The 24,404-nt window shown below is 38.2% G+C and overlaps 1 protein-coding gene across 1 annotated transcript in view; it reads right to left on the bottom strand.

Annotated features, from left to right (window-relative positions):
* Positions 1–1,006: 1,006 nt before the first annotated feature.
* The window catches only part of si:ch211-256e16.3 (kelch-like protein 20), a 34,293-nt gene continuing 10,895 nt past the window's right edge, over positions 1,007–24,404 (bottom strand). The window contains exons 5-11 of the mRNA XM_056237215.1: positions 11,787–11,973; positions 8,994–9,140; positions 6,610–6,738; positions 5,275–5,451; positions 4,841–4,987; positions 4,186–4,351; positions 1,007–1,835 (exon numbers count right to left, since the gene is read on the bottom strand). Coding sequence (XP_056093190.1) covers positions 1,664–1,835; positions 4,186–4,351; positions 4,841–4,987; positions 5,275–5,451; positions 6,610–6,738; positions 8,994–9,140; positions 11,787–11,973 — 1,125 coding nt within the window. The 3' untranslated portion in view covers positions 1,007–1,663. The remainder of the gene's footprint in view (positions 1,836–4,185; positions 4,352–4,840; positions 4,988–5,274; positions 5,452–6,609; positions 6,739–8,993; positions 9,141–11,786; positions 11,974–24,404) is intronic.

Here is a 24,404-nt window from a genome sequence, read left to right as displayed (position 1 = left end):
TGAAAAGATACAGTGTCATGTAAAAGGTGTTAAAAGCTAAACTATTTGTTATTATTCTATTGTTATTATTCTATTGTATTATTCTATTGTGGCCAAAAGTTTAATAGAAAAGTAATGTATTACTTTATGTATTAAAGTTCAATAACATGCTTGCAAGGTTGTGAATGCATTTATCAAGTATTGTTTGTTGATGCTGATGTATGCTTTACTTAATGTGTAGTTATTTCAGGCCGTGGATCGTGTTGAGGTGTTTGTGCATGTGTGTTTTGTGCACGAGCATTGTGTTGCTGGCTGCAGTTCACTTAACAGCCCCCTGATGTCGCTAACAACTGCTTTATGAATTATACATTACAGCCCACTTAAAGGAGTAGTTCACTTTAAAAAAAACTTTTGCTGATAATTTACTCACCCCCATGTCATCCAAGATGTCCATGTCTTTCTTTCTTCAGTCGAAAAGAAATTAAGGTTTTTGATGAAAACATTCCAGGACTTTTCTCCATTTAATGGACTTCAATGGGCACCAAACGGTTCAAGGTCCAAATGACAGTTTCAGTGCAGCTTCAAAGGGCTTTAAACGACACCAGACGATGAATAAGGGTCTTATAAAGCGAAACGATCGGTCATTTCAAAAATAAATTAAAAAGATTAAGTTTTATAAGCACAAATGCTCGCCTTGCTCCGTTCTGTGATGGACGTTCGTGACTCTCCTGTTCAAACTCGTTCATCAAAATTAACAAATCTTTTTTCGAGTCATTTCATTCATTCAACGAACAAAATGACTCGAAAAAAGATAAGCTCATTTTGATTTGTTCCTGTAAAGTCAATTATAAGGAGAAAAATCCTGTAATGTTTTCATCAAAAACCTTAATTTCTTTTCGACTGAAGAAAGAAAGACATGGACATCTTGGATGACATAGGGGTGAGTAAATTATCAGCAAAAGGTTTTTTAAAAGTGAACTAATCCTTTAAATTCCAGAAATCCAAACAAATAATGAGACAGGGAAAAGATGGTAAAAATTGAAGCTGTAATTCAGGTTCATTCATCATACAGTGGACAATCAAGTTACACACGGTGCATTGTGGGATACAGCACCCAGCACAACGTGCTCAGTCGCTGTATCCTGCAGATTTTGGCAAAAGTAGTAGGTAATGTGGGTATACATACTGAAATAAATCACATACTGTGCACAATACGCAGACTATTCACGGTTCTGATGAATGTCAGTCAACATGTTTCAGTGTATCTGTGCTAGTTACTCGGTACAACAGAAAACATCCCATAATAAATACAACAAAAATCACCATACAAAAAGAGTACAAAACATTTACACCACAATACTTCATTAGAAAACAAATCAGTACTTGATTACAAGTCACAATCGTGAGGTGCTCAGCGTAACATCACATTAAACTGATACTGTGGAGACTCTGAGATGTGGCGCAAAAACACACAAACACACTTACGATCACCACAGATACCATCGATCCGTCGACCCAGCCTCACGCTGGGTCACGCTGGAGACTAGCTTATGACATGAGTGTTTTCTGAAGACCGTCCAGTGCTCGGGTCAGGCCTTCTCCGTTCCTTACGGAAGCGTTCGCTCTGAGAGCCTGAAGCCTTCGGTCCCGGGCCGGTTCTGCTGCCGGTGTGGTACCGTTGCTCTCAGTCCACGGGGAACTCGGTCTCCAGGGCCGTCCCGGGACGGGTGTGTGTGTGTGTGTCCTTCAGGAGCCGCAGGGACACACAGCTGAGCCAGCTTCGGCTGGTGGGCATCTCTCCCACGAGCTCCCAGCTGTCCGAGTCCTCGCAGTACCGCTCGATAGTGTCGTGATACCTATGTGTGTGTGTGTGTGTGTGTGTGGGGAGGGAAGTCAGAAGAGCTGTCAAAATGGCAAAAATTTCTTATTTCTTTATTAAATATTAGCAAAATTTGAATTTAACTTGATTTCTAAAGGCAATATTTAACGTTACAGGGAAAAAGGACTGTGTTGTCTCCTATGTCCACAAGAGGGCGCAACAGGCAAATATAAACCAAATCAAAGTAACATCGCATCCTTTATTGAAATGAAATGACATTCACTTTTTAAAGTGCATTCGTTTTTGAAACAATTGTTCTTAAAGTTATATAAAATATATGTCCTGTAATTTCCTTAAAAAATGTGCATGCAAGGAAAAATAAGGTTACAATAGTGCATAAAACTGTGTATGTGTACGTTACTACCCGAACAAAAGATTGCAAACTGCCATTCAGAAACAATCCACTTCCACTCACTGCACATCTACATATGGTTCGTCTAAAACGCCAGACGGTCCACTTGATCTGCAGCGAGGTTTTGTCAGCTGGAAGCATTTTTTCACCATTTTTTTTCTTTAAAGGTGCAATGTGCAATAATTTTGAGTATCTATTAACAGAAATGCAATATGACATCCATAACTATGTTTTCAGTGGTGTATAAAGAACTTACTTAATAAACCGTAATGTTTTTATTACCTTAGAATGAGGCATTTATATCTACATAACCGCGGGCACCCCCTTCTATGAAGGTCGACATGTTGTGACGTCTACCGTAGCCGAACGCGAACACACAGCGCTACAGAGTGCACTTCGTCACTACCTTGAAAGAGAAGCCGCAGAAACCTAGAAGCCATAGACACTGTGAGTAGTGACTTTTCCCTTGTCGGTGGTGTAAAATATGTAGTTGGACTGTTTCATGTAACTTAGTTCTTCTCCCTCGCTGTGTTATGGCTTTGCTATGTGGGGATAAATGTGCTGGTTACGTTCGTGAGACAGCTGATTAGTACTCGTCATTGACCGTAAAACAGTATGTCACAGGAATCACCAACCTGTCGATCTTGGAAGCATTTTAAGTCGATCGCGAAGAATTTTCAAAATCAGAGAAAAAAGCCTATTGTGTGTAGTAAGTGGTGTCTAGGGGATGCGGAGGCGCGCGCTGTTACAATCATGTCATTTTTGCCTCGCGCACCTTTGGGCTCATATAATGCGGACGCGTCGAGTTTAAACAAGGCTTTACGCTTTAACCAGCTCAGCCACAGTAACAGCTCATATTAGCCAGCTAAACTTTTACTACCCTGTTAGAAAACATATATAGTTGCATAGTTTCATGTGGTTCTTCTCCCTCGCTGTATTATGGGTTTGCTATGTGGGGAGAAATGTGCTGGTTACGTTACAATTCACTGAACTTGGTTACGTGTGCTGGTTAGCTGATTACTATTATTATATTATATATTAAGACCCTTGATCCTCACCTGACTATGGCTTTGTAAACGTTATCCATGATGTGGTTTATAATGGACTGTGGTACAGAAACAGTGACAATGTTACACACTCTTGGCTTACTCTGGCTATTCTCTGCTGTCTCCAGACGACGATATGTTTGTCCCGTTTCAGCCACCGTAGCTTCTTCGAAAGGGAGGGGTGAGCAGTGGGCTGAGCCCTTAGTGAAAACTCGCAACCGAACCGCCAGATGTCGCTAAAAATCACACACTGCACCTTTAAATTGCCAACGCAGCCGCACCGCGCTGTACTGGATAGGCTAATCCGCCTGTCGCTTTCTAGTGGTCCTGAAGCCTTGACTGGCTTGTTCAGGTGTGTGTGATCAGGGAAAGTGGACTTCGAGGGCCAGATTTAAGAACCCCAACTATAGTCACATTTTCTTCGGCAAATATTCTTACGAGCAAAATCCAGTCATTTCAATAGGAATCACCGCGGATGGGAATTTCACAAGAGGGCGAATCATTTCCCCATTTAAATTAAATTAAATTCTTTAATAAAGCCTGTATTTTTGTTTTGTTTTTATGTGCACAAAAAGTATTCTCATCGCTTCATAACATTATGGTTGAACCACTGGAGTCACATGGACTATTTTAACGATGTCTTTACTACCTTTCTGGGCCTTGAAAGTTGTGATTACATTGCAGTCTATGGAGGGTCAAGAAAGCTCTCGGATTTCATCACAAATATCTTAATTTGTGTTACGAAGATGAACAAAGGTTCATATCAGGGTGAGTAAATAATAATTTAATTTTTTGGCTGAACTATCCCTTTAAGTATCTGGACAACTGATCGGATCTCGGTTTGACACTCAATATTAATCAATTATTAATTCAATGTGCTGGGAAAGTTCAGGAATTTCACAGGACTCTAGAGTAGCATCATCCCTCACCTGTCCCATCCCTCCTCTCCTCCCAAAACGTAGATCTTGCCGTCCACCACGGCCACGCCGGGCCGGTAGCGCCGCTCCTTCATGGGCGCGCACATGGTCCACTGGTTGGTCTTGGGGTCGTAGCACTCGACCTTATCCGTGTTCTCGGTGGACGCGTGCCAGCCGCCTACAGGGGAACATCTGTCAGACACACTGCAACAATGCTTACTTACTCAGTGTCTTTGTCTTGTTCCCAGTCCAAATATCTAAAGATTATTAAATCAAGATGCATTTACTAGATGAGTGAAATGCCATGAGATATTATGTCCCGTTTTACGGGGGAATTAATCAAAATTAAGCGAGTTGGTGCTTAAAAACGGCAAAATTATCTGCCAATGGGGTAAAAAAGAAAATAAACGTAATTCAAACAGAAATGAGATTATTTTTCTCACCCCATTGGCTGATAATTTAGCTTGTTTTACGCAAAAACTCGCTTCATTTTGATTTATATCCCCAGAAAACAAGACTGAACATCTTATGTCACTTCCCTACTTTAGTAAATGCATCTTGATTTCAGAAATGTTTGCCGTCTGGACTGTGAGAAAGGCATGTTTTGCACTGTACAGGACGAGACTCGTGACACTGACGGATGACGGCTCAAGCTCTCCATATTCACCGATGACGTAGATCTTGCCCTTCAGGATACAGGCAGCCGATCCCGAGCGGGCGATCTGCATGGGCGCCACCTCGGCCCACACGCAGGTCTTAGGGTTGTACACCTGCGCCAAGTCTGTGCCATCGCCATCTTCTAAAACAGCTCCTCCTGTGTGATTTCACAAGGGAAACGTTATCAGTAGGGGCGTAACGATAGAAAGTAAACATCTTGGATGACGTGGGGATGAGTGAATTATCAGGGAATTTTTATTCAGAATTGAACTACTCCTTCAAACTCACATTTTTCACACACTTCTGAAACGGTTTGATCGGCAGTGATGCCTTTTAGACATTTATTGTCTATTTGTACATTATTTTCAGTCCATACAGTTGTGTTTTACTCAAATGTTCAGTGTGCGACAGTGCCTGGAGCGTGTGTCGGAGGAAACCTGCTACCTGTCACATAGAGCAACCCATCCAGCGCCACCACAGCCGGACTGGTGACCGCCATCTTCACCGACTCCATGAACTGCCATGTGTTTGTGTGAGGGTTATAACACTCGACCGAGTCCAGGCGAGAACGGCCCTCCCAGCCGCCCACAGCAAACACATACCCGTCCAGCATCACCAGCCCTGGGAGAACAACACGGGTTACCTCAGTTATCAAACAAGAGGGTCTATATATATATATATTGCTGTGTTCCATTGCAAGTTGGATGTGGGATATTTCTACTGGATTCCAACAACTTCAGATCATGAAAGCATTTAATTGCCTGCTATTTTTGGAAAATGGGAAAAAGAAGAAGGGCAATGCTTTGCAGGTGTAAACAAAAACACATCTAGCAATCAAAAACACTGAGAGTGGTTCTGGAAGGTGTGTGTTTATCCACACAGACGATCAGTTACTGTGGTCGCTGGAAGCATGAACCGCTTTTAACCCTCTCAAAATGGTCATTGTGGACTGAAAAATTATTATTATTATTTTTTTACTTCATCGGAATGGTACGAAACTTGGTAAAGGTTTTGGCACTTGCTATGTGAACACACAAAAAAATCATGAACATGGTTCAAAAAGGTTAAATAGTCCTGAAAAAAAAAGTCACTTGTGCTCCTCGCGGTCAAAAATGGCCGCATTGGAAATGAATGGGAGACGAATGTTATCTAGTGGAAACTCTTGGTACTGCGGCCAAACAAAATCTGACAGAAGCTCATTTTTTTAGATATCAAGCTCAAATTAGGAACAACTTGTTTAGATTTATGGCTTTGATTTTCTTGCCGTTTTAAAGTAAAACATGTTTTTGAAAATATAGATTTCATTTAAAAATTTAAAATAGTATTTTTGCACCTTTTCCATAACAATAAACGTAAAATTTTGTAACTTTTGTTCACTTCAGCAATAATTTCCCAAGTGTCGTCTTTAAAAAGAGATCAAACTTAAGGCTGTGCTCTAAAGCATTCAAGATTTACGACAGTTTAAGTTGGATATTTAAGGTCTATGCTCAAAACGTGAATAAATGGATTATAAATACAGCGTAAATATAAGTTAGTAGCATAAAATCCCCTAAACACACAAAATATTAAATAAAAAACATTATCAAACTAAAATATAGTACAATCCTCTCATTAAAAAAAAAATCCGGTCATTTTTGCCCACCACACGAAGAGCACCAGATTAAACATGTGACCCTGTGCCTCGTGTCGTTCCACTGCACGTTCATGACTGGAGCTGAAGGGAACGCAGCACGAGCTGCTCTGTTGCATAAGTCTGTGCAGATGTGGTGTGTGTGTTACCCAGTTCTGATCGAGCCACGTTCATGGGTGCCATCTCTAACCAGGAGTCAAAACACGGGTCATAGCGCCACATCTCGCGACTGGCCGAGCCGTCTGGAAACTCACCGCCGGCCAGGTACAGCATGGAGCCTGGACACACACACACACACACACACACACACACACACTAATTAACTGCCACCTGAGTTCAACAACTCATTTTCACTACACACAAAAAGTAGTTTTTTTGGTCAGTATGTTTTTTTTTTAAAGGAATTTTAAATTCAGCAATGATGCATTAAATTAATCCAACGTGAGTCTTAATACTTTTATAATACAACAAAAGATTATTATTCTAAATAAATTGCAGTTGTTTTTTTTTCTAGTTGTGCACCACACAGAAATATGAAGGAAGAGGAGCCTTCATGACTATAGGAGATTAGGTTTAGTTTTTAAAGAAAGTTGTACTTTTATTCCACAAGGATGCATTAAACTGATCAAAAGTGACAGTAAAAATACATATTTTTATTTAAAATAAATATGGTTCTTTTGAACTTCCTATTCATCAAATAAATAAAATCTATTCATCTTTAAATAAATGTATTACATTTATTTAATATATATATATATATATATATATATATATATATATATAAAGCAGCACAACTGTTTTAAACACTGATTTAAACACTAAAGCTTCACAATATTACTGTTTTTACTGTATTTTTGATAACATAAATGCAGCCTTGGTGAGCAGAAGAGACATTTTTTGAATGGTATTTGAAATCTCGTAAGTATTCGCTTACAAAAGTATTGTTTCCATATGCAGAAAGTCTAGTTAAAACTAGATAAACTAGTCACGATGTGTTTTCATATACAGTGCATCCGGAAAGCCTGTGAATACAGCATGTGATTTTTCTGTGTTTTATTTGTAATAAATTTGCAAAGATTTCAAACAAACTTCTTTCACGTTGTCATTATTGGGGGATTGTTTGAAGAATATTGAAGAAAATAATGAATTTAATCCATTTTGGAGTAAGGCTGTAACATAACAAAATGTGGGAAAAGTGAAGCGCTGTGAGTACTCTCCGGATGCACTGTAATGATCACAAGCTAAATATGTAATCATGTTCATTTATGAACCAATAGAACAAGTAAAAAGTTATATTTCAATGTATCTTTACATTTTAAATGTTAAAAATTGCAACAATGTTAGTTAGTTAACTTTATATCGGCAACACAATCATTACAAATACAAAGTGAATATGCCAATTAACGATTGACTCAGGAAGTTGAACAGCGATGTCACTTCCTTTCAAACACTCACCAGTATCTTTAGGCGACTCGCGATCCGATGGGATTCTGGGAGTCACGATCCGATTCCAAAACGATTCTTGATCTACTTTTGTTCTTATTAATTAATTAGTTTACCGATCTTTTTTTTTTTTTTTTTTTTTACATATTACATATTTAATTTAAAGTACTTTTAAAAATAATTGCACATAAATTTTTTTTTTTACTGAGAACGCCACTTATAGCCTATTCCTGGCTGTTTCTCCCTCATTTCTGCTCCGAGGTCTTGATTGTGGCATTTCTTTGAGGTTTAGAATCCAGTATTCCTGTAATTATTGTTTCTTTTATGAATTTAATAAAGAACTCTGTATCGTATTATGTCCAAACGGTCAGTGTACTTTTGTGTCCATTCGTTTTTCCTTATTTTACCCGTAATTGCAAAACGAAAAATGAACGGTTGTACTTTTAAAACGCAAAGTTGAACACCAACATTTTAATTTGAACTGTAGCCTACCTACACACCAAATGCTGCGCAAAAAAAAAATATATAGACGTATTTTTTTATTTTTGTTTATGACGTGTTTCCATTGAGCGTATTTTCAATTCGCAGTTTCAATTTGCGCAATTTGAAGGGTAAATGGAAACGCAGCTAATGAAGCCCGCAAATGTCCTTGGAATTCGCTTCAACCTCTCCAAAACTTTATGAAGATTATTTTACTGATGATTTGAGTTTTTTTGAGGGATTGGAAGCAAGCAGAATACGTTAAGTCAAGTCATCATCATTTATATAGCGCTATTAACAATGTAGATTGTTTCAAAGCAGCTTTACAGAGATAAACATATAATTTAAGGTAACAGAGATTGGTTTGGCTTTATAGCGGTTCTTGAATAATGTTATTTTCCAGCTAAAGTTGGTTTTGATTGATTCACTTCCGTCGAAATGATAATTTGTTATTAAATTAGGGGCCACTAAGATGACACCGTTCTCTCTACACAGACTTTAAACTGAACCTGTGATACACGCTGATGGCGTTCACATGCGCATTAATACGTGCGTTTCTAAAGCACAAACATCCTCATCGTCATCGCGCATGTTAAAAGCTCAAACTCACCGGAGACGACGAGGCCGTGTTTGCTGACGGCGAAGGGCAGGCAGGCCAGACTCTTCCACTGGCTGGTGAGCGGGTCGAAACTCTCCACGCTGCGCAGAACAACCTTATCGTCCTCTCCTCCTACTGTCACAATCACCTCAGCTGTGCCTGACACACACACACACACACACACACACACACACACACACACACACCAGCCACTGCATGAGTACGGTCATCCAGACATCATGCTTGTTCCAGATCAAAGCATCACAGGATTATCTTGGGACTTCTTTGGACATTGCATAATTCCCATACTTCCATGTGTGTTATTTCAGAGTGTCAATGACTTCACTACCATTGTAAAATGTGGAAAGTGGACTCCTATCAAACAAACTGCGTTCAGTAAACTTAGCTCAACAGATCCATCTAATAACAATGACAAGATATGGTTTTATTCCATAGTTACATCAAATAAGCACTGAGTAATATTAATTAACTTACGTGTTACGGTTAGGGTTTGGTTTAGGGTTAGTAACGTAATTAGTAAGTACATGTATCACCTAAAAATAAAATGTTAGCCAAAATATAGCTGCAAACCGCAATTATCAGGGCCAAGCACACCAATATTTGTAGATGATTTTAGGCAAAGTGTTAAAAAATAGGTGGTGCTGTCACCAAATTGATGTGTTGTGGTCAGTGTGAGGTGAGAATGACACATACAAAGTTTGGTGTCAATATGTGAAAGCGTTGCAGATATACAGCCTTAGATTCACTTTGGCATCATGCCATCAAATTCGCCAGTGTGTTAAATGAGAACTATTTGGTCCATAAAATCTCTTGATAACTTTTTGCCAGCATGGTCTGAAGATGATCTGAATCAAATTTGGAAAAGTCATGTAAACGGTTTACCAGGAGTTCGAAAAAGTAGGTTTTCAACTAAATTCAAACAGGTAAAATCATTTAAAAGCTATTAGTATGTTTTGAAATTTCATTATATTTTTGGACAACAAGGTAAGAGTCTTCAGGCCATGGTGCCGATGGCATATCCAGAATTTCATAACAATACGTTGATGCGTTTGTAAAATATAGCATTTTAAAATGTAAAATTGGGTATCGTTTAACTTGGTTTGCTCTGCCAAATCTAATGAGACCTGTCTCGTGATTTTTGGTCAAGCTGTTCAGAAGTTATAAGCAAAAACATATATTTTTCATTTCTCCTGACCACTAGGCTGCGCTGTGCCGAAACTGTGCATGTACACTCAGGTCATGCATGTGATGACACGTACCAAGTTTTGTCTTAATAAACCAAATTGTTGTGGAGATACAGCAGCGCAATCATTTTGGCGTGTTCTTCATTGATGCGCTATATGAAAACGGTTGGGTCTATCAAAACGTTTTTACAAACTTTGGTGGAAATCAGATATGAGTTTTTGCAATCAAATCATCTTGAGACAAGGAATCAGATAAAAAATTTGAATTTACGATAAAAAAATGATTAGCATAAACATTTGTGAAAATTCAGACAGTTGGTGGCGCTAGAGGGTTTGAGTTAGACACTCAAAAATTGTTGTGATTAAAGTCCCACTGAAGTGCCTTGGAAGGCTGAGCTTTGTTAGATGCGTTGACGTAATTTCCACTGAAAAAGGAAGTTAAGGTGGGACATATTGAATGGCTCCTCCCCCTTTTCAAACAGCCAATGGCGTTTAGTTTCCTCTCAGACTGCAGTCGTACTTGACGGCACCATGGAAGCGAATCCGAGCGCTGATGATACGCTGGATTCAATAGTAGAAGTGAATAAATTCTAGCCATTTCATTCTTAACCAACGTATAGCAAAATGGGCGGAGCTTCAGATTCTAGAGAGCATTTGATTGGACAGAAGATTGGCAGAGAAGCTGAAGTCTGCGGTGATGTCATAAAAATCTTTTTAGCGGAGGTGAGAGACTAAGTTTTGAATGCTTATATCGCCTAAATGCTAATTTTATCATTGTTTTGGAACACACACCAGCTTATTCATAAACTTAGGGCTAACATATTCATACTTAAAAGCTAAAAACCTTAAATTTTGATTTCAGGGGGCCTTTAATGACCAGTTTCTCCTCTATCTGTGTGCCAAATTTCATAAAACCGCTTTCCTGCAAGTGGGAGGAAGAGGAGGAAGAAGAAGGACGAAGAATTTGGTGCTTGGCCCCCAAAACTCCTAGCCTGGGAAAACCCAGACAACTTCTGGCAAATTTAGATTTGCTCTGAAAGTTAGTCTGGCAAAGAGCTCATTCAAGCCCATTTCCAATCCGCCGAAATCGAGGCACCAATCAGAAACGTTGGGGCGGGCTTTACACGATGACGACAGCGCTGGGATTTTGAAGCAGATTTTGTAGCCTACATTACAAAGATGGATGCCGCCGTCGAACATCACTCGTTCGAATCAGCTATCGCGTCTGTTTTAAGCCATTTGAACGTTTCCTTTTTGTTAAAAACCGAGCAAAGAACAACACTCGGAGATGTTTCTCCGCCGCTCTGCATACGTAATCTCCTTCATCGCTCTGATTGGGTTTAGGTCTATCCGCGACAGCCGTTGGTGACGCCCCTCTGGAAATGATTTGTCTATGATGCTTTGCCAGACCATAACTCAGTTACAACTGAGAATTGTCTGGTTTTAACCAGGCTATAAAACTCCTGAATCATAAAGGAATTGGCTGGGATGTAGCTGTGGAAACCAGTGTAATGGGTAGCGTGTGTAAGTGTGGTGATCCTGCACACAGAAGGTGTTGTCGCAGGACAGGTCTAGATGCTCATAGGCAGTGTGTGTTCACCTGTGGCGCGTCGGGGCCGAGCCCGGGGCCCGTACAGCTCTCCTCTGCGGTCCTGCAGCAGCAGATAGTCCTTGGCTTCAGAGATCAGCTTCTGGCACTTCAGCGACTCCTTCACGACATCCAGCGTCTCCACCACGTCATGGATGTAGTACGGACTGATGAGCGGCAGACGGATGTGCTCGAGAACCTGCGAAACACACTCACAGTCACACGAGTTCAGGGATTCGCAGAACGGTTTTCTCTCAATCAGTGTTTCAACTGCAAACATCATTAAAAGAAAACAGCTTGTAAACAATATTTCATGTTACATTTACTTCAGGAAAGCCATTAAAGGGGTCATGACATGAGAAATCAAATTTGCCTTGATCTTGTGACATATCATTATGTACCATTTAAACATACGGACTACTGTATCCCATAATGCAATGCGTTTGATCTCATTTACCATGTCCTGTGTGACAAATGAACCAGAAGCAACATCAGCTGTCATTTTGCCTCATCATTTCATTACACTACCATTATCATGCACAAAATCTGATTACAACGCATCAAACAAGCACGTCTGAACGTCCGTTTACCATTTCTGGTGTGCTCCATACACTGATCAATGACTATAAATTAATCAAATGTATAAGTTAAATCTGTTCATTATATATAGCGATCATGTCTCTTCAGAACACTAAGATTAAACCACTCAATTACTTTTACAATGTCTTTATGAACCTTTTGAAGTGTCTTGGTGGAATAAACTTTAACATCCATTTTAGACAGTGCTCTTCAAGTTTTTCTTTTGGGTGAATGAAATTTACTATATTTTAGTTTAATAATGTTTTTTTATTCAATATTTTGTCTTTTTAGGGATTATTTTTATACTTAATTCTATTTACGCTGTATTTATAATCCATTTATTCACTTTTTGAGCATAGACCTGAAAATTAAACTTCCACCTTAAACTGTCGTAAATCTTGAATGCTTTAGAGCACAGACTTCAGTTTGATCTCTATTCAAAGCGGCACTTGGCAGATTATTGCTGAAGTGAAAAAAGTTTTAAAAAGTGAACTTAAAAAAAGTAACAGAATTTTACGTTTATTGTTATGAAAAATGCATAAAAATACTATTTTCAATTTTGATGTATGGGCGATTCCACAGTTTCGGTCCACAAGGGGTGTGATGAACAATATATATTGAATAATACCCAGTTGTTGTCTTTTTTTATTTTTAGTTCACCATTTTGTTAAAGATAGATGTAAGAAATAATAAAGTTACTTTTATCCCACTAAGCCTTGGCATTATCGTGTAATGAGACTTTATTTTATTTCCGTCCCCAGAAATTGCGGATGTCAGGGTGGGACATTCAGTGCATCTGGATTTTTCCTAAGTCATTTCTTTCATTTCCTTTAATAAAATCCTGAATTTTGGCGCATAACATTTATTTTGGTGCGTCTTCTACAAAATCCTACTACTAACACTTAAAGTATAATTCCCTTAATCCACCACGATGCAATGGAAACATTTACTAACGTTCGTTACACTTTCTGTCCAAGCAGTTACGCACGTTAAAATATGATTCTAAAGGAAGCGGAGATATACATTTTCCATGTAATTCTATCATTAGCATAACGATAAAAACATCTTGTGTGGGTTAAATTCTCATATGCGCTGCTACATGATAAACTGTTAATAAATCGGGACGAAACAGGGGCCGAGATTTTCTGTCAAAAAATCATAACGCTCGAACATTTTATTCTGACGCTGAATTTCCATCTCCTAATGTTTCAACGGTTCTCCTGTCAGAAATAAGATTGCCTAGGTCACGGTCGCTCTGCGTGGGAGGAAGAGTTAAAAGGATTTCACGGATTTCGACGAATGTGGGTAAGTTTGTGGATTCTGTCCAAAAGTTTACGAACGTTAAAATGTTACGAACGTGGTAAACTTTTGTTAAGTAAACATTAAATAGGATCATTGTGGTGAGAAAGGATAAAAGAGTGTGCAAGTCGGATGATTGCGAGTGGTTTCGGACCGAAAGCGGCGTTCTCCGTGAAAGAGCACGCATGAATGGTGGTTTTATACATTTTGACAGATTCTGCACATCTTGTTCGTAAATTAGATGGAAATTTTCAGTCTGTCCAACTTCCAGCGTTGTTTTCGGCGTATTTTTGACTCAATAAGCTGTTCATGAAATTCAACATCGTCAATGACATTTTTCTGTTTTTGTTTTTTTTTGATAATTTTTTTTTCTCTCCAATGTTCGTAAGAATATAGCTTAGGCTGACGAAGTTAACACGTTAATAGTGCGTTAACACAATCTGTAGGATCTTTAAATTTGATAGTTTGATAACAGGTTATTTTAATGTGTTATGAACTTGTTCTATTCTTTGCCAGTTTTCATGATATTGAAATATTACTATACTGGTATTATTTTGTGTTACAGAGGCAATCTTGCAGGATTGTTTAATTTTTTCCGTCCACGTTACACACGTTATAACTTAGCACACTTGTAGGAGTTCCTTTGTCTTCAACATTTGGCAAATAAATTTGAAAAATATACCTGTGGTATTTGTTAGTCATTTTGCTGGCTATCAGTTAATGAACATACCAGACTCAAAATGCACCTTTAAGTTTATAGAACAGATAATATTAGATGGCCACCCTGCCGCAATGGATGTCCTATTAACAGTTTTGTGAACCATACACAACGCATGACTCATAACTATACCAAATTAGGAACAAAGCAAAACATGAAATGGGATTCAACCAGAATTTTATTAAACTGAATTAGATTAAGTACACTTTTTGCTTGAACTTACACTGTTTTTCCGTCCATGTTACATACGTTAAATTTGACATCAACTCAACTTTGATCAAAGTTTACTAGTTTACCATTGCCAGATTTATCCTGCCTTTCACACAGCTGTACCCCAGGTTTTCTCAGAATGTTAACCTGAGGAGAATGGCTTTCTCCATGAAGATTGATTTAGCAGGCTGTTGTCCTTGCAGTTAGACCTAAACTGTGGAATCGCCCGTATATATTTTAAAAATCACGTTTTACTCTAAAAAAAACTGCAAGAAAATTTAAACAAAGATTAAAAACTGCAAAACCATAAATCTAAACAAGGTGTGCTCCAAATTTGAGCCTGATATCTAAAAGAAAATGAGCTTCAGTCAGATGTTGTTTGGCTGCAGTACCAAACGTTTCCACTAGATAACATTAGTCTCCCAATTATTTCCAATGCGCTCATTTTTGTGTAACAATTTTTGTTAAGGACAATTTAACCTGTTCGAATAATTTCCACGATTTCTTTTTGTGTTCACATAGCAATTTTAACAAGTTTCGTACCATACTGACAAAGTAAAAAAAAAAAAATAGAAAAAAGTTTCAGTCAAAAATTACCGAAGACACAGAAATCTCTCAAGTTTTCATTAAAAACGTATTTTGTGGGCTTCCGGTGTAATGGCGTAGAGACTAGACGTGCTTGTTGATCGCTCTCCAATTTTGATAATCCTTTCCACCATATACTCGAGACTGGTTTATCCTTTTTGGTGATTAAACACGCAACAGGTGGATCGAGAAAGGAAGAAGACGGTAATTCAACGAAAATGTCGAAAACTCGGGATAAAAACGCTTCGTCGTCCAAGGCTAGCCACGCAGAGCAGCTAGCTATTGCTAACCCTGCTGCAGATGGTGTTACAGCGAACGTCTTGCTACAAGCTATCGAGTCTCTCAGAACCGAACTGGAACAGGACAACACCAGAGTGAGACAGGATATTACCTCTTTACAGCAGGAACTAAGCGGCAAACTTGACACGATGGCGGAGGACTTGAGAGGTCTGACAGACCGAGTGGAAGAAGCGGAGTCCCGGGTGGGGCGTGTTGAGGACGTTACTTTAGATTTGGCTGTGGCGCTGGCGGAGGGAATGAAGCGACAAAAGGTCCTTCAAGACAAATTGACCGATCTGGAGTCTAGATCCCGCAGAAATAACATCAGGATCTTTGGAGTTGACGAAGGAGAAAAGCCGGCGTCAATGGCGATTTTTGTTGCAGACTTACTCCAGCGACAGCTGGCATTACCAGCTGAATTGGACCTTAAAATACAGCGAGCCCATCGAGCCCTTTCCAGGCGACCCGGTGCCGCACCAAGACCTATCATAGTCAATTTCCAGGAATTCACTATTAACTCTCTGGGGTCGGCGGTCTCGCCGGCGATACCAGCTCACTTTTTTCCTTATCAGTGCAAAAGAGACTCAAATTACTTTGTTGATTTTGATCTTACATATAAGTGTTATACATCATTCGATCCTGTTAAGTTTGTATTTTTTTTGTGGAACCTCACAATAAAAACAAAGTGTTGTGCTTTTCGCCAAATAAAGAAAAATAAACATGATGCGCGTTCTGCGTTCTCTCTGTCAGTGCAGTCCATTCTGAAACGCGTCCTAAGATTAACTATAACTCTGCAAATACTTGTCATACAGGCACGAGAGATTTTTCTTTATGAAGCTTGAATTCTCTTCTTTTCAAAGAAGTAATTTATATAAAAAACAAATATTCTCAGTTTATGTAATCTGTATGAAAAGAGAGTGATTTCAGTATTTTTTCCCCAGCTCATTACACTTCATTACGCGTTAATGTGACACGCCCACGGAGGACGCGCGCTATTCAAACGCAAATGTCGAGGCAAGCCATGACAATGCCCACATCAGCCGTTCCACCGCGGCGGTAAAATGTGGGGTGTATTTTCTGCCTTTTACCGCTAAGAGGCGCTACAATCATAGACTCTGAAAAGTGTTCGTTTATTCTCTCTAATGCGTAATCTGCGGCTCATTCAGAGCGATTGAAAGCTGGTAGCAGATGAATTCAACAAGTGAAACGTAGTTAAAATAATTCATAATCACAATACTGAAATTAGGCTACTGAAATGAAATTGAATAAATAATGAAAACATAAAATATTGCAATAAAAACATTTAGGCTACATCAATGAGGCTTTACAAGAGCATAAGACATTAGTTTTACCAGCGTACAGACGATAGCTCAGTGATCAACGTAATAACATGAGCTTCAAGAAGCTTCAAGCGACCCGAGATCGAATCTCAATGTAGCATACATGTTGTTGGCCAACAGCGTTTATATTTGACCACCTTATGCTTAAATAGCTAACTGTTTACTTATTTAAAGTCAAGAGTTTTGTTTAATTATCATTACAACATAAATTTGCTACATTCCTGTAGAACCGCAGCCGCTGCACAAACGACAAAAACTGATGAAGGAAGATTGTCAGCCGATTGCATCAGAAAATGAAAATGAAGAAGCTCGTCTTTAGTCTGCTAAATTATTGTGTAATGTAAAAGAACACTAAAATTACTTAAGTTTGAAACCAAGTTCGAACATTTCAAGGTTTAAATAAAGTGTGTCGGGACAGTTTTTTTTTTAATTTAAAACAGGGTTGCATCGGGTTTAGAGTTTATTTCTTTTGCGATGCAAAATAAGAAACAGTAGGCTAATCTTATTCTTGCACATTTTAAATTTGTATTGCCAAAGAAATGACAGCTATATTAAACAATTAAAACAGTACAAAACGAAAATTGTCCAAAGAAACATAATTAAATTAAAAACATGCGTTTTTCTTTGCCTCTCTCGCGCTGAATTTCTTTTTAACAAGTCTATTTAGTCTCCCTCGCTGCGCGCGCCGGGTCTCTCTCTAAATTACGCATTTCAGGGACAGGGTAAAAACACATCAGCTGATAATACTGTATATGTCGCTGCATTATCCGACACTCTCCATATGAAAGAGGAACATTAACAGGCCTATTGTCCTGCGCGCACGATACACTGAACTGTCCCTCCAACCCCCCACCGGCTATCTGTCTGAGGCTGACTTAACACAAAGAGAAGTCGCAATTCACACTTAAATCGCTATTCTAGACAGTGTTGATAATGAAGGAATTAAATGATTTAAGTTACATGTAGCCTAGTGATATTTCTGTCATAAAAGTTTATTACTAAATATTTCATTATTTCAATAATTGATGAAATAAAACTGGCTTGGGCCAGCTTTTTCCAAGCAAAACTAAATATAATCTGAAAAAACGCATGTTAATTTGTTGTCATGAACAAAATGTTCAACTCAATATTAAATTCTACAGGGATCTTTGGATCCTTACAACCAGGCATGCAATTTGTGAATTAAGTTTTTTTATTTATTTTTTATTATTCAAATAAATATCGAACCACGGTGCTTCGTGGTAATGCTGCTAAATTAAATAACATGTATAGAATAATTATGAACTTAAATGAAACAATATCGCAACATTTCGACAAATACATTATTTGATCTGTTTTTACATTTTAATTCAGGGCGATTTAGCCTGCTACATTTAAAGGTGCTCTAAGCGATGTCACGCGTTTTTTAGGCCAAAACATTTTTTGTCACATACAGCAAACACCTCCTCACTATCCACTGGCTGCCTGTCCCCTGAACACACTGTAAAGAAACGCGATCTCTGTAGACAGCCCAGGCTCCACAAACAGCAACAAAAGCAAACTGCGGCGACCCGCTCCCCGAAACATAACAAACTGTTCCAGCCAATGACCGACAAGAAGGGTTTGGGGGCGGGGTTTGGGGGGTTAGTGTGCGGATGAGGAGGAGGGAGGGTCTAGCTAGCCTCCGTTTTGTTTGACAATAGTTCGAACGTCAACAAGAAGTGATGTCACCCAGGATCGCTTAGAGAACCTTTAATTAGAGCGAGATTTTCACCCTTGTCATTTTCTCATTGGGAAGCGCTTACATACATGTTTGAGTAGATCCTCTGTACCTCTTGTTTTCATTTGGATTACATAATCAGATAACATTTATTAGCCTGAATATTTAGACATTAAAAGGCTTTAGACATAGCCGATTTCTTATAGTGACTGAGCTGAAGTGGCTTTCGGTTCATTTTTGTGACGCGCAGGTCCCGGAGACAGAGACGACAGATAGCCTATACTGTTTTTGTCGTTAGCCTAATATGAATACAAGTTTACAGTTTTGAACGATGTAAGCTACTCTACTCTTATCTGTATGACCAAAAAATTACGGAGTCGCCTATTAAGTTATTTTAGCTGTAATAATGAGAAAAATAAATTAATCTAAATGAACGCGCCGCCGCGTTTGTCGAACACTAACTCACCATGCCAGAATAAAACCCGACTTTAGAAAATGCATAGGGCCACTCGGCGTGCCAAAACACTTAATTATAAACTTCAATATTTCATTCAAAATAATCTCAAAACGCTTTGTGAAATTTTAAAAGCCGTGCATGCATTAAGGCCACTTGAACTAATGAACAACTGAAACGCTGGTTTTGATTTTATTGTTTGTCGTTTAAACATGCTTGTTGCATATCTCTATTTTATATTTGATATGGTCTATTGGTGAAGTAGCCTATAGCATTGATTACTGTGGAGGGAGGGGTGTGGGGATTCAAATAATTCAGCAGAAGCAGGGATGTTTAGACCAGAAGGAAATCCCCGTCCCCTCTGGCAAATCACACTTTACTTAAAACCATGTTTTTAAAAACTCTATAGGGAATCAAAAAATAATAATAATAGGCCTAATAAAAAATAAATAAAAAAATATATATATATATAGAGAGAGAGGCTAGCTATATATATAAAATTACTTTTTTACAGAACAGAACTGCTTTTGAAATTACGATTGGTAGCCTATTATTATACAGATGCAAAGTCGTTCTGTTGGATACTATTGTTCCTTAGTGTAAAATGGAAATGCATGGTAATTTTATTTTATAAATATAAGCAAAAACTGTATGGTGTAACAGAGTTTTAGAGCTAGACAAATCTCTCTGCATTAATAAATATAAAATTTACATTAGACCATGTTTGATCGGGATTCGAACCCGTGTCATCTTGATGATCGGACCGTAAGTTCTACCGCTCGGCTATGAATTTTCTCACTGAGAGATGCCCAAACGTATGTTTCTCGCATGAGCGAGAAAACGTTTTCTCGTTAGCCAGAGAGTGTAGGCCTACTTTAGCCTACATGAATAAAAGTAGACCTTTTACAGTTTTAAAAGATGATATCTTATCTGTATGACCAACAATTACGCAGTAAGTTCTTTTAGCTGTTATGAGAAAAATAAATTCAAATGAACGCGCCGCCGTGTTTGTCAAACTCTAATTCAACATGCCAGAATAAAGCCAGATTTTAGAATAATCAATAATGCATAGCCACTCGGCGTGGTGTGCCAAAATACCCTAATTATAAACTTCAATATTTCATTCAAAACCATCTCAAAACGCTTTTTGACATTTTAAAAAGCCGTGAATGTATTAAGGCCACTGGAACCAGGATCGTAACTGAAACGCGCTGCATGTCTCAATACAGGAAGCGCTGGTTCAGATTGTATTGTTTGTTGTTTAAACGTGCATGTTGCATATTTAAAAATATTTGTTTAAAAATAAATGTTTGTTGTAGGCTTATTTGCAAATTACCATAACTTGTAGAATTGTATCCTTACTGTTAATTGACATTAGCCCCACTTACGTTTTGATAAATGTCCCTTTGCGCCACCTGGCGGTCATTTCGCGAACGACTTTGAAATGCGACTGGTTTATTTTTATTTTATTGGTCTACTTTAAAAAATAAAACTTTATAAGACATTTATGGAAAAAGACTATTTTCTTTTCAAGATGTTTCCAACTGTAACTTTGAACCAATTCTGTAGAATGGCCCATATAGCATTTGACCAGGATTTGTTTCCAGGTATGACAAAAATGTGCTTTTGGCTTTCATTTATATTTTGATTGTTTGTATATATATATATATATATATATATATATATATATATAATGTATGTGTGTGTGTATATATATATATATATATACAAGAAAGAATGCAATGACAATATATATATATATATATATATATATATATATATATATATATATATATATTGTCCTTGCATTCTTTCTTGTGTGACACCCCTGAATGAAAGGCTCATTATTATGCAGGGTCACTGTCTGAGAACCACTTAATTATTCATGATAGGGGTTGGGCCGTTCCGCCCATCCGCATATTGCCTTGGCAAACAAAAAATTTCTTTTCACAATTTAAAACAATCTATTGTTTTATGTGAATGATTAGTAAGGGTGATTTTCAGATCATTTTGAAGCAAAAACTCTAGGCTACAACGTCCATTAGTCAAAAATCTTGTGGACACATATTTAGTATGTTTTTTGTGTCCTTATTTCAAAAACTTTATTTTTTAGTTTTTTCAATAACCACGCATAAACAATATTCTCTCAAAAATACAAACTTGTACATACATGCTGCTCACATATTATGGTAGTCCTGTGTGTGCTAAATAGAGTGTAATTTCACCTGTGCCATTAATATGTTTATAAGCAACTGAAAAAAACACAAATGTCAGAGCATGTCAAAACATCTCAAGGAGCCCAAAACACCTTGGACCCCAGAGGGTTAAAGAGATGATACTAAAGGAAGCGTGGAAAAGGGGAGTTTTCCAACTAAGCGGCAGGAACATCTATTTTGACCACGACTACGCATCAGAAATTGTCCAAAGGAGAAAGGAGTACCAGAAAATCAAAAAGGTGCTGAAGGAGAAAGGCATTCGCTTTCAAACGCCGTACACAAATATGCGTATTCACTGGGAGGACGGTGCTAAAGTATACGGCTCCGCACGCGAAGCGAGGCTAGAGCTAAGGAGGCGAGGTCTCGATGTGGAGTTGCCGGCTGTGACGGAAGAGGACGCGGAAATCTGGCTCCAAAAGTTAAACGTATGGCAGCGGGAGGGCCAATCATCCAAGGACTATGTATCAACTACAGCGCAAAGGGCAAAATTGAGGCTGAAGGACTTTCAAAGAAGCGGAATCTGATTTCTAGGATATGGACATTTTCATAATCACAAATCAATCTCTCAATCTTCCCTCATTCATTGTCTAGGTAGAGCGGCACATGTAGATGGCGCTATATCGTTGGACTTTAAGGATGGAGGTGATATCTACGCCGCTCAACCTTTGCATAGGGACCTCTTTTTTTTGGAGAATCATCCCTAGACCCTCCAACGTGGGACAGACAATTTTCCCACTGAATGGAAGTCACAGGTATCGTTCAGTTCGGATTGTTTTTGAAGTTTTTGTTCTTAGTTCATGTTTGTTTGCGGGGTTTTTCTTTTCCTCTATGTTCTTCAAACATGAGTGGACTGGGTGAACTCAAAATTGTTTCAATAAATGTAAATGGTCTTGGCAATCCAATTAAGAGAAGTAGGTTACTAACTAAATTAAAAAGGTGTAAAGCACAGGTTATCTTCCTCCAAGAAACTCTGGGCTGCTGTTTAAGCCCCTCCCTCTTTGCCCTGTTTATTGAGCCTCTGGCCCAATGCTTGCGACAAACATCAGAGCTCAAAGGAGTAATGGTGTCCAATGAAGAACAAAGAATAAGTCTCTTTGCAGATGACGTAATAGTATATCTTCAAAATCCTAATCAAACATTCCCCAAACTTTTAAACATCTTAAAAGACTTTGGAGGAAAATCAGGCTACAAATTAAATATTGCTAAGACTCAAGTCCTCTGTATTAGTTACAGTCCATCTGATCAAATTAGGGGAAAACACAAACTCAAATGGGACTCAGAACAAATTAAATATTTAGGTATTTTTTTGACGCGAGATCTCAGTTCATTATACGAGGCTAATTATAGTAAAATAAATGAGGTAATACAAAAGGACCTGACTAAATGGACAAACCTAGTTTTAGATTTTAATTCCAGGATTGAGGTGTTTAAGATGAATCTGTTACCCCGATTGTTATACTTATTTATTTCTCTACCTGTTGTAATACCAGATTCTCAGTTTGCTAAATGGGATAAGCAAGTGAGTAGATTTGTATGGAAAGGGGCAAAACCAAGGATTAGATTTAAAACGCTTCAGTTGGAGAAATTGAAAGGGGGGTTCTCCCTTCCGAATCTCAAAGAATATTTTACAGCTGCCCAATTGAGGTATATTATCTATTGGTGCTCACCTAAGTATTATTCCAAATGGAAACAAATTGAAGTTAACTATATCCCTTCGTCTCTACCTCAATCAAGACTGGGTGAGAAAACTAGTATACAGTTGAAAGAGGGGAGTCCCATAGTCGAAACAACCATTAAGCTCTGGTGGGACACGGTGAAAAAATACAAATTTGAAGTAAATTCTTGATTTGGCCTTCTTTCTCTCCTGATTTTAGAAGTGGTCAATTGGACAGCACATTTAGAAAGTGGGTTGGAAAGGGAATCACGGCAGTGTGTATGCTAACCAAAGGTTCGGTGTTTAAATCATTTGAGGAAGTTAAGAGGGAATTTGACCTGAACAACTCTGACTTGTTTAGGTACATCCAATTACGGCACTTTTATGATTTAGAGATAAGGTCTCACCTATCACAGGAGGGCTGTGAACTGGTAGAATTGGTGTCGGGAGCATACCAAAAATTACCCTCAAAAATTGTTTCTAGACTGTATAAATGCCTGCAAAACTGTAACGGTACTAATTCACTGTATATAAAACAAAAGTGGGAATCTGAACTACAAATCCAGGTGTCAGAGGATGATTGGCATTCTATTTGTTTATTTCAACACACTTCCACCAGCTCAAGACAGTGGAGAGAATTTGGCTGGAAAAACATAATTAGATATTTCATTACACCTCATATCAAAAGTAAGCAACTCAAGACCCCCCAGCATTGCTGGAGACTCTGTGGCAGTACGAATGCCAATCATTCTCATGTATTTTGGTCTTGTCCCAAAGTCAGACCCTTCTGGGAAATTATAGCAACTGAAATAAGGGTTGTCTTGGGCTATGCGTTTCCAACTGACTTCCAATCTATGTACCTTGGTTTACTTTCCTATTCAGTTATACGAACAGAGGATATGTATCTCTACAAAGTTTTATTGATGGCCAGCAAAAAAACTATTACAAGGAACTGGCTGAAGAGTCTCACATTAACATTGTCACAATGGAATGAGATAATGGAAGAAATCTTTACAATGGAAAAAATCACTCACTTTATTAGGCTGAAATCAGCTCTTTTTGAAAAGAGATGGAAGAAATGGATATTCTATAAGACCCAAGTGTAAAAGGGAATCTTTGTAACATAACACCCTGCTGTTCTGTTTTGTTCTGTTATGTTTGTTATTATTTGAATTTGAATAAATAAAGAGTAAAAAAAAAAAAAAAAAAAAAAAAGTATTTTGTGTGTTTCAAAGATTAACAAAAAGTTGGAGGGTTTTGGAACGACATCAGGGTGAGTAAATGATGACAGAATTTTCATTTTTGGGCAAACAATTATTTTATGACCACATTATGATTAATTGTGATGATAATGCTCATCTCAGGAAATGCCACTAATTGCAACCTAAACACATTCAGACTGGTTTACATTCCCATGAGATTTGCAATGAGCTTTTCTCAAGAGCGGCAACTAAGGTCTATAAAAAACTGCATAGCAACCATATGCAAACACAGCAATCCGATCCCATCCAATCAGGGCTAGTTTAGCGTTTCTCACACAGTCTGACTGTTCTCTTCATAATCACCACCTGTAAAGAGCATGTGACCTGTCACAGGC

Source organism: Rhinichthys klamathensis, unplaced genomic scaffold (genome assembly GCF_029890125.1).
Source record: "Rhinichthys klamathensis goyatoka isolate OS25496 unplaced genomic scaffold, OSU_Roscu_1.1 h1tg000484l_1, whole genome shotgun sequence".
NCBI classification, from domain to species: domain Eukaryota; kingdom Metazoa; phylum Chordata; class Actinopteri; order Cypriniformes; family Leuciscidae; genus Rhinichthys; species Rhinichthys klamathensis.
Note: the sequence above shows the minus strand (reverse complement) of the source record. Positions and strands in the feature narration are given on the sequence as shown.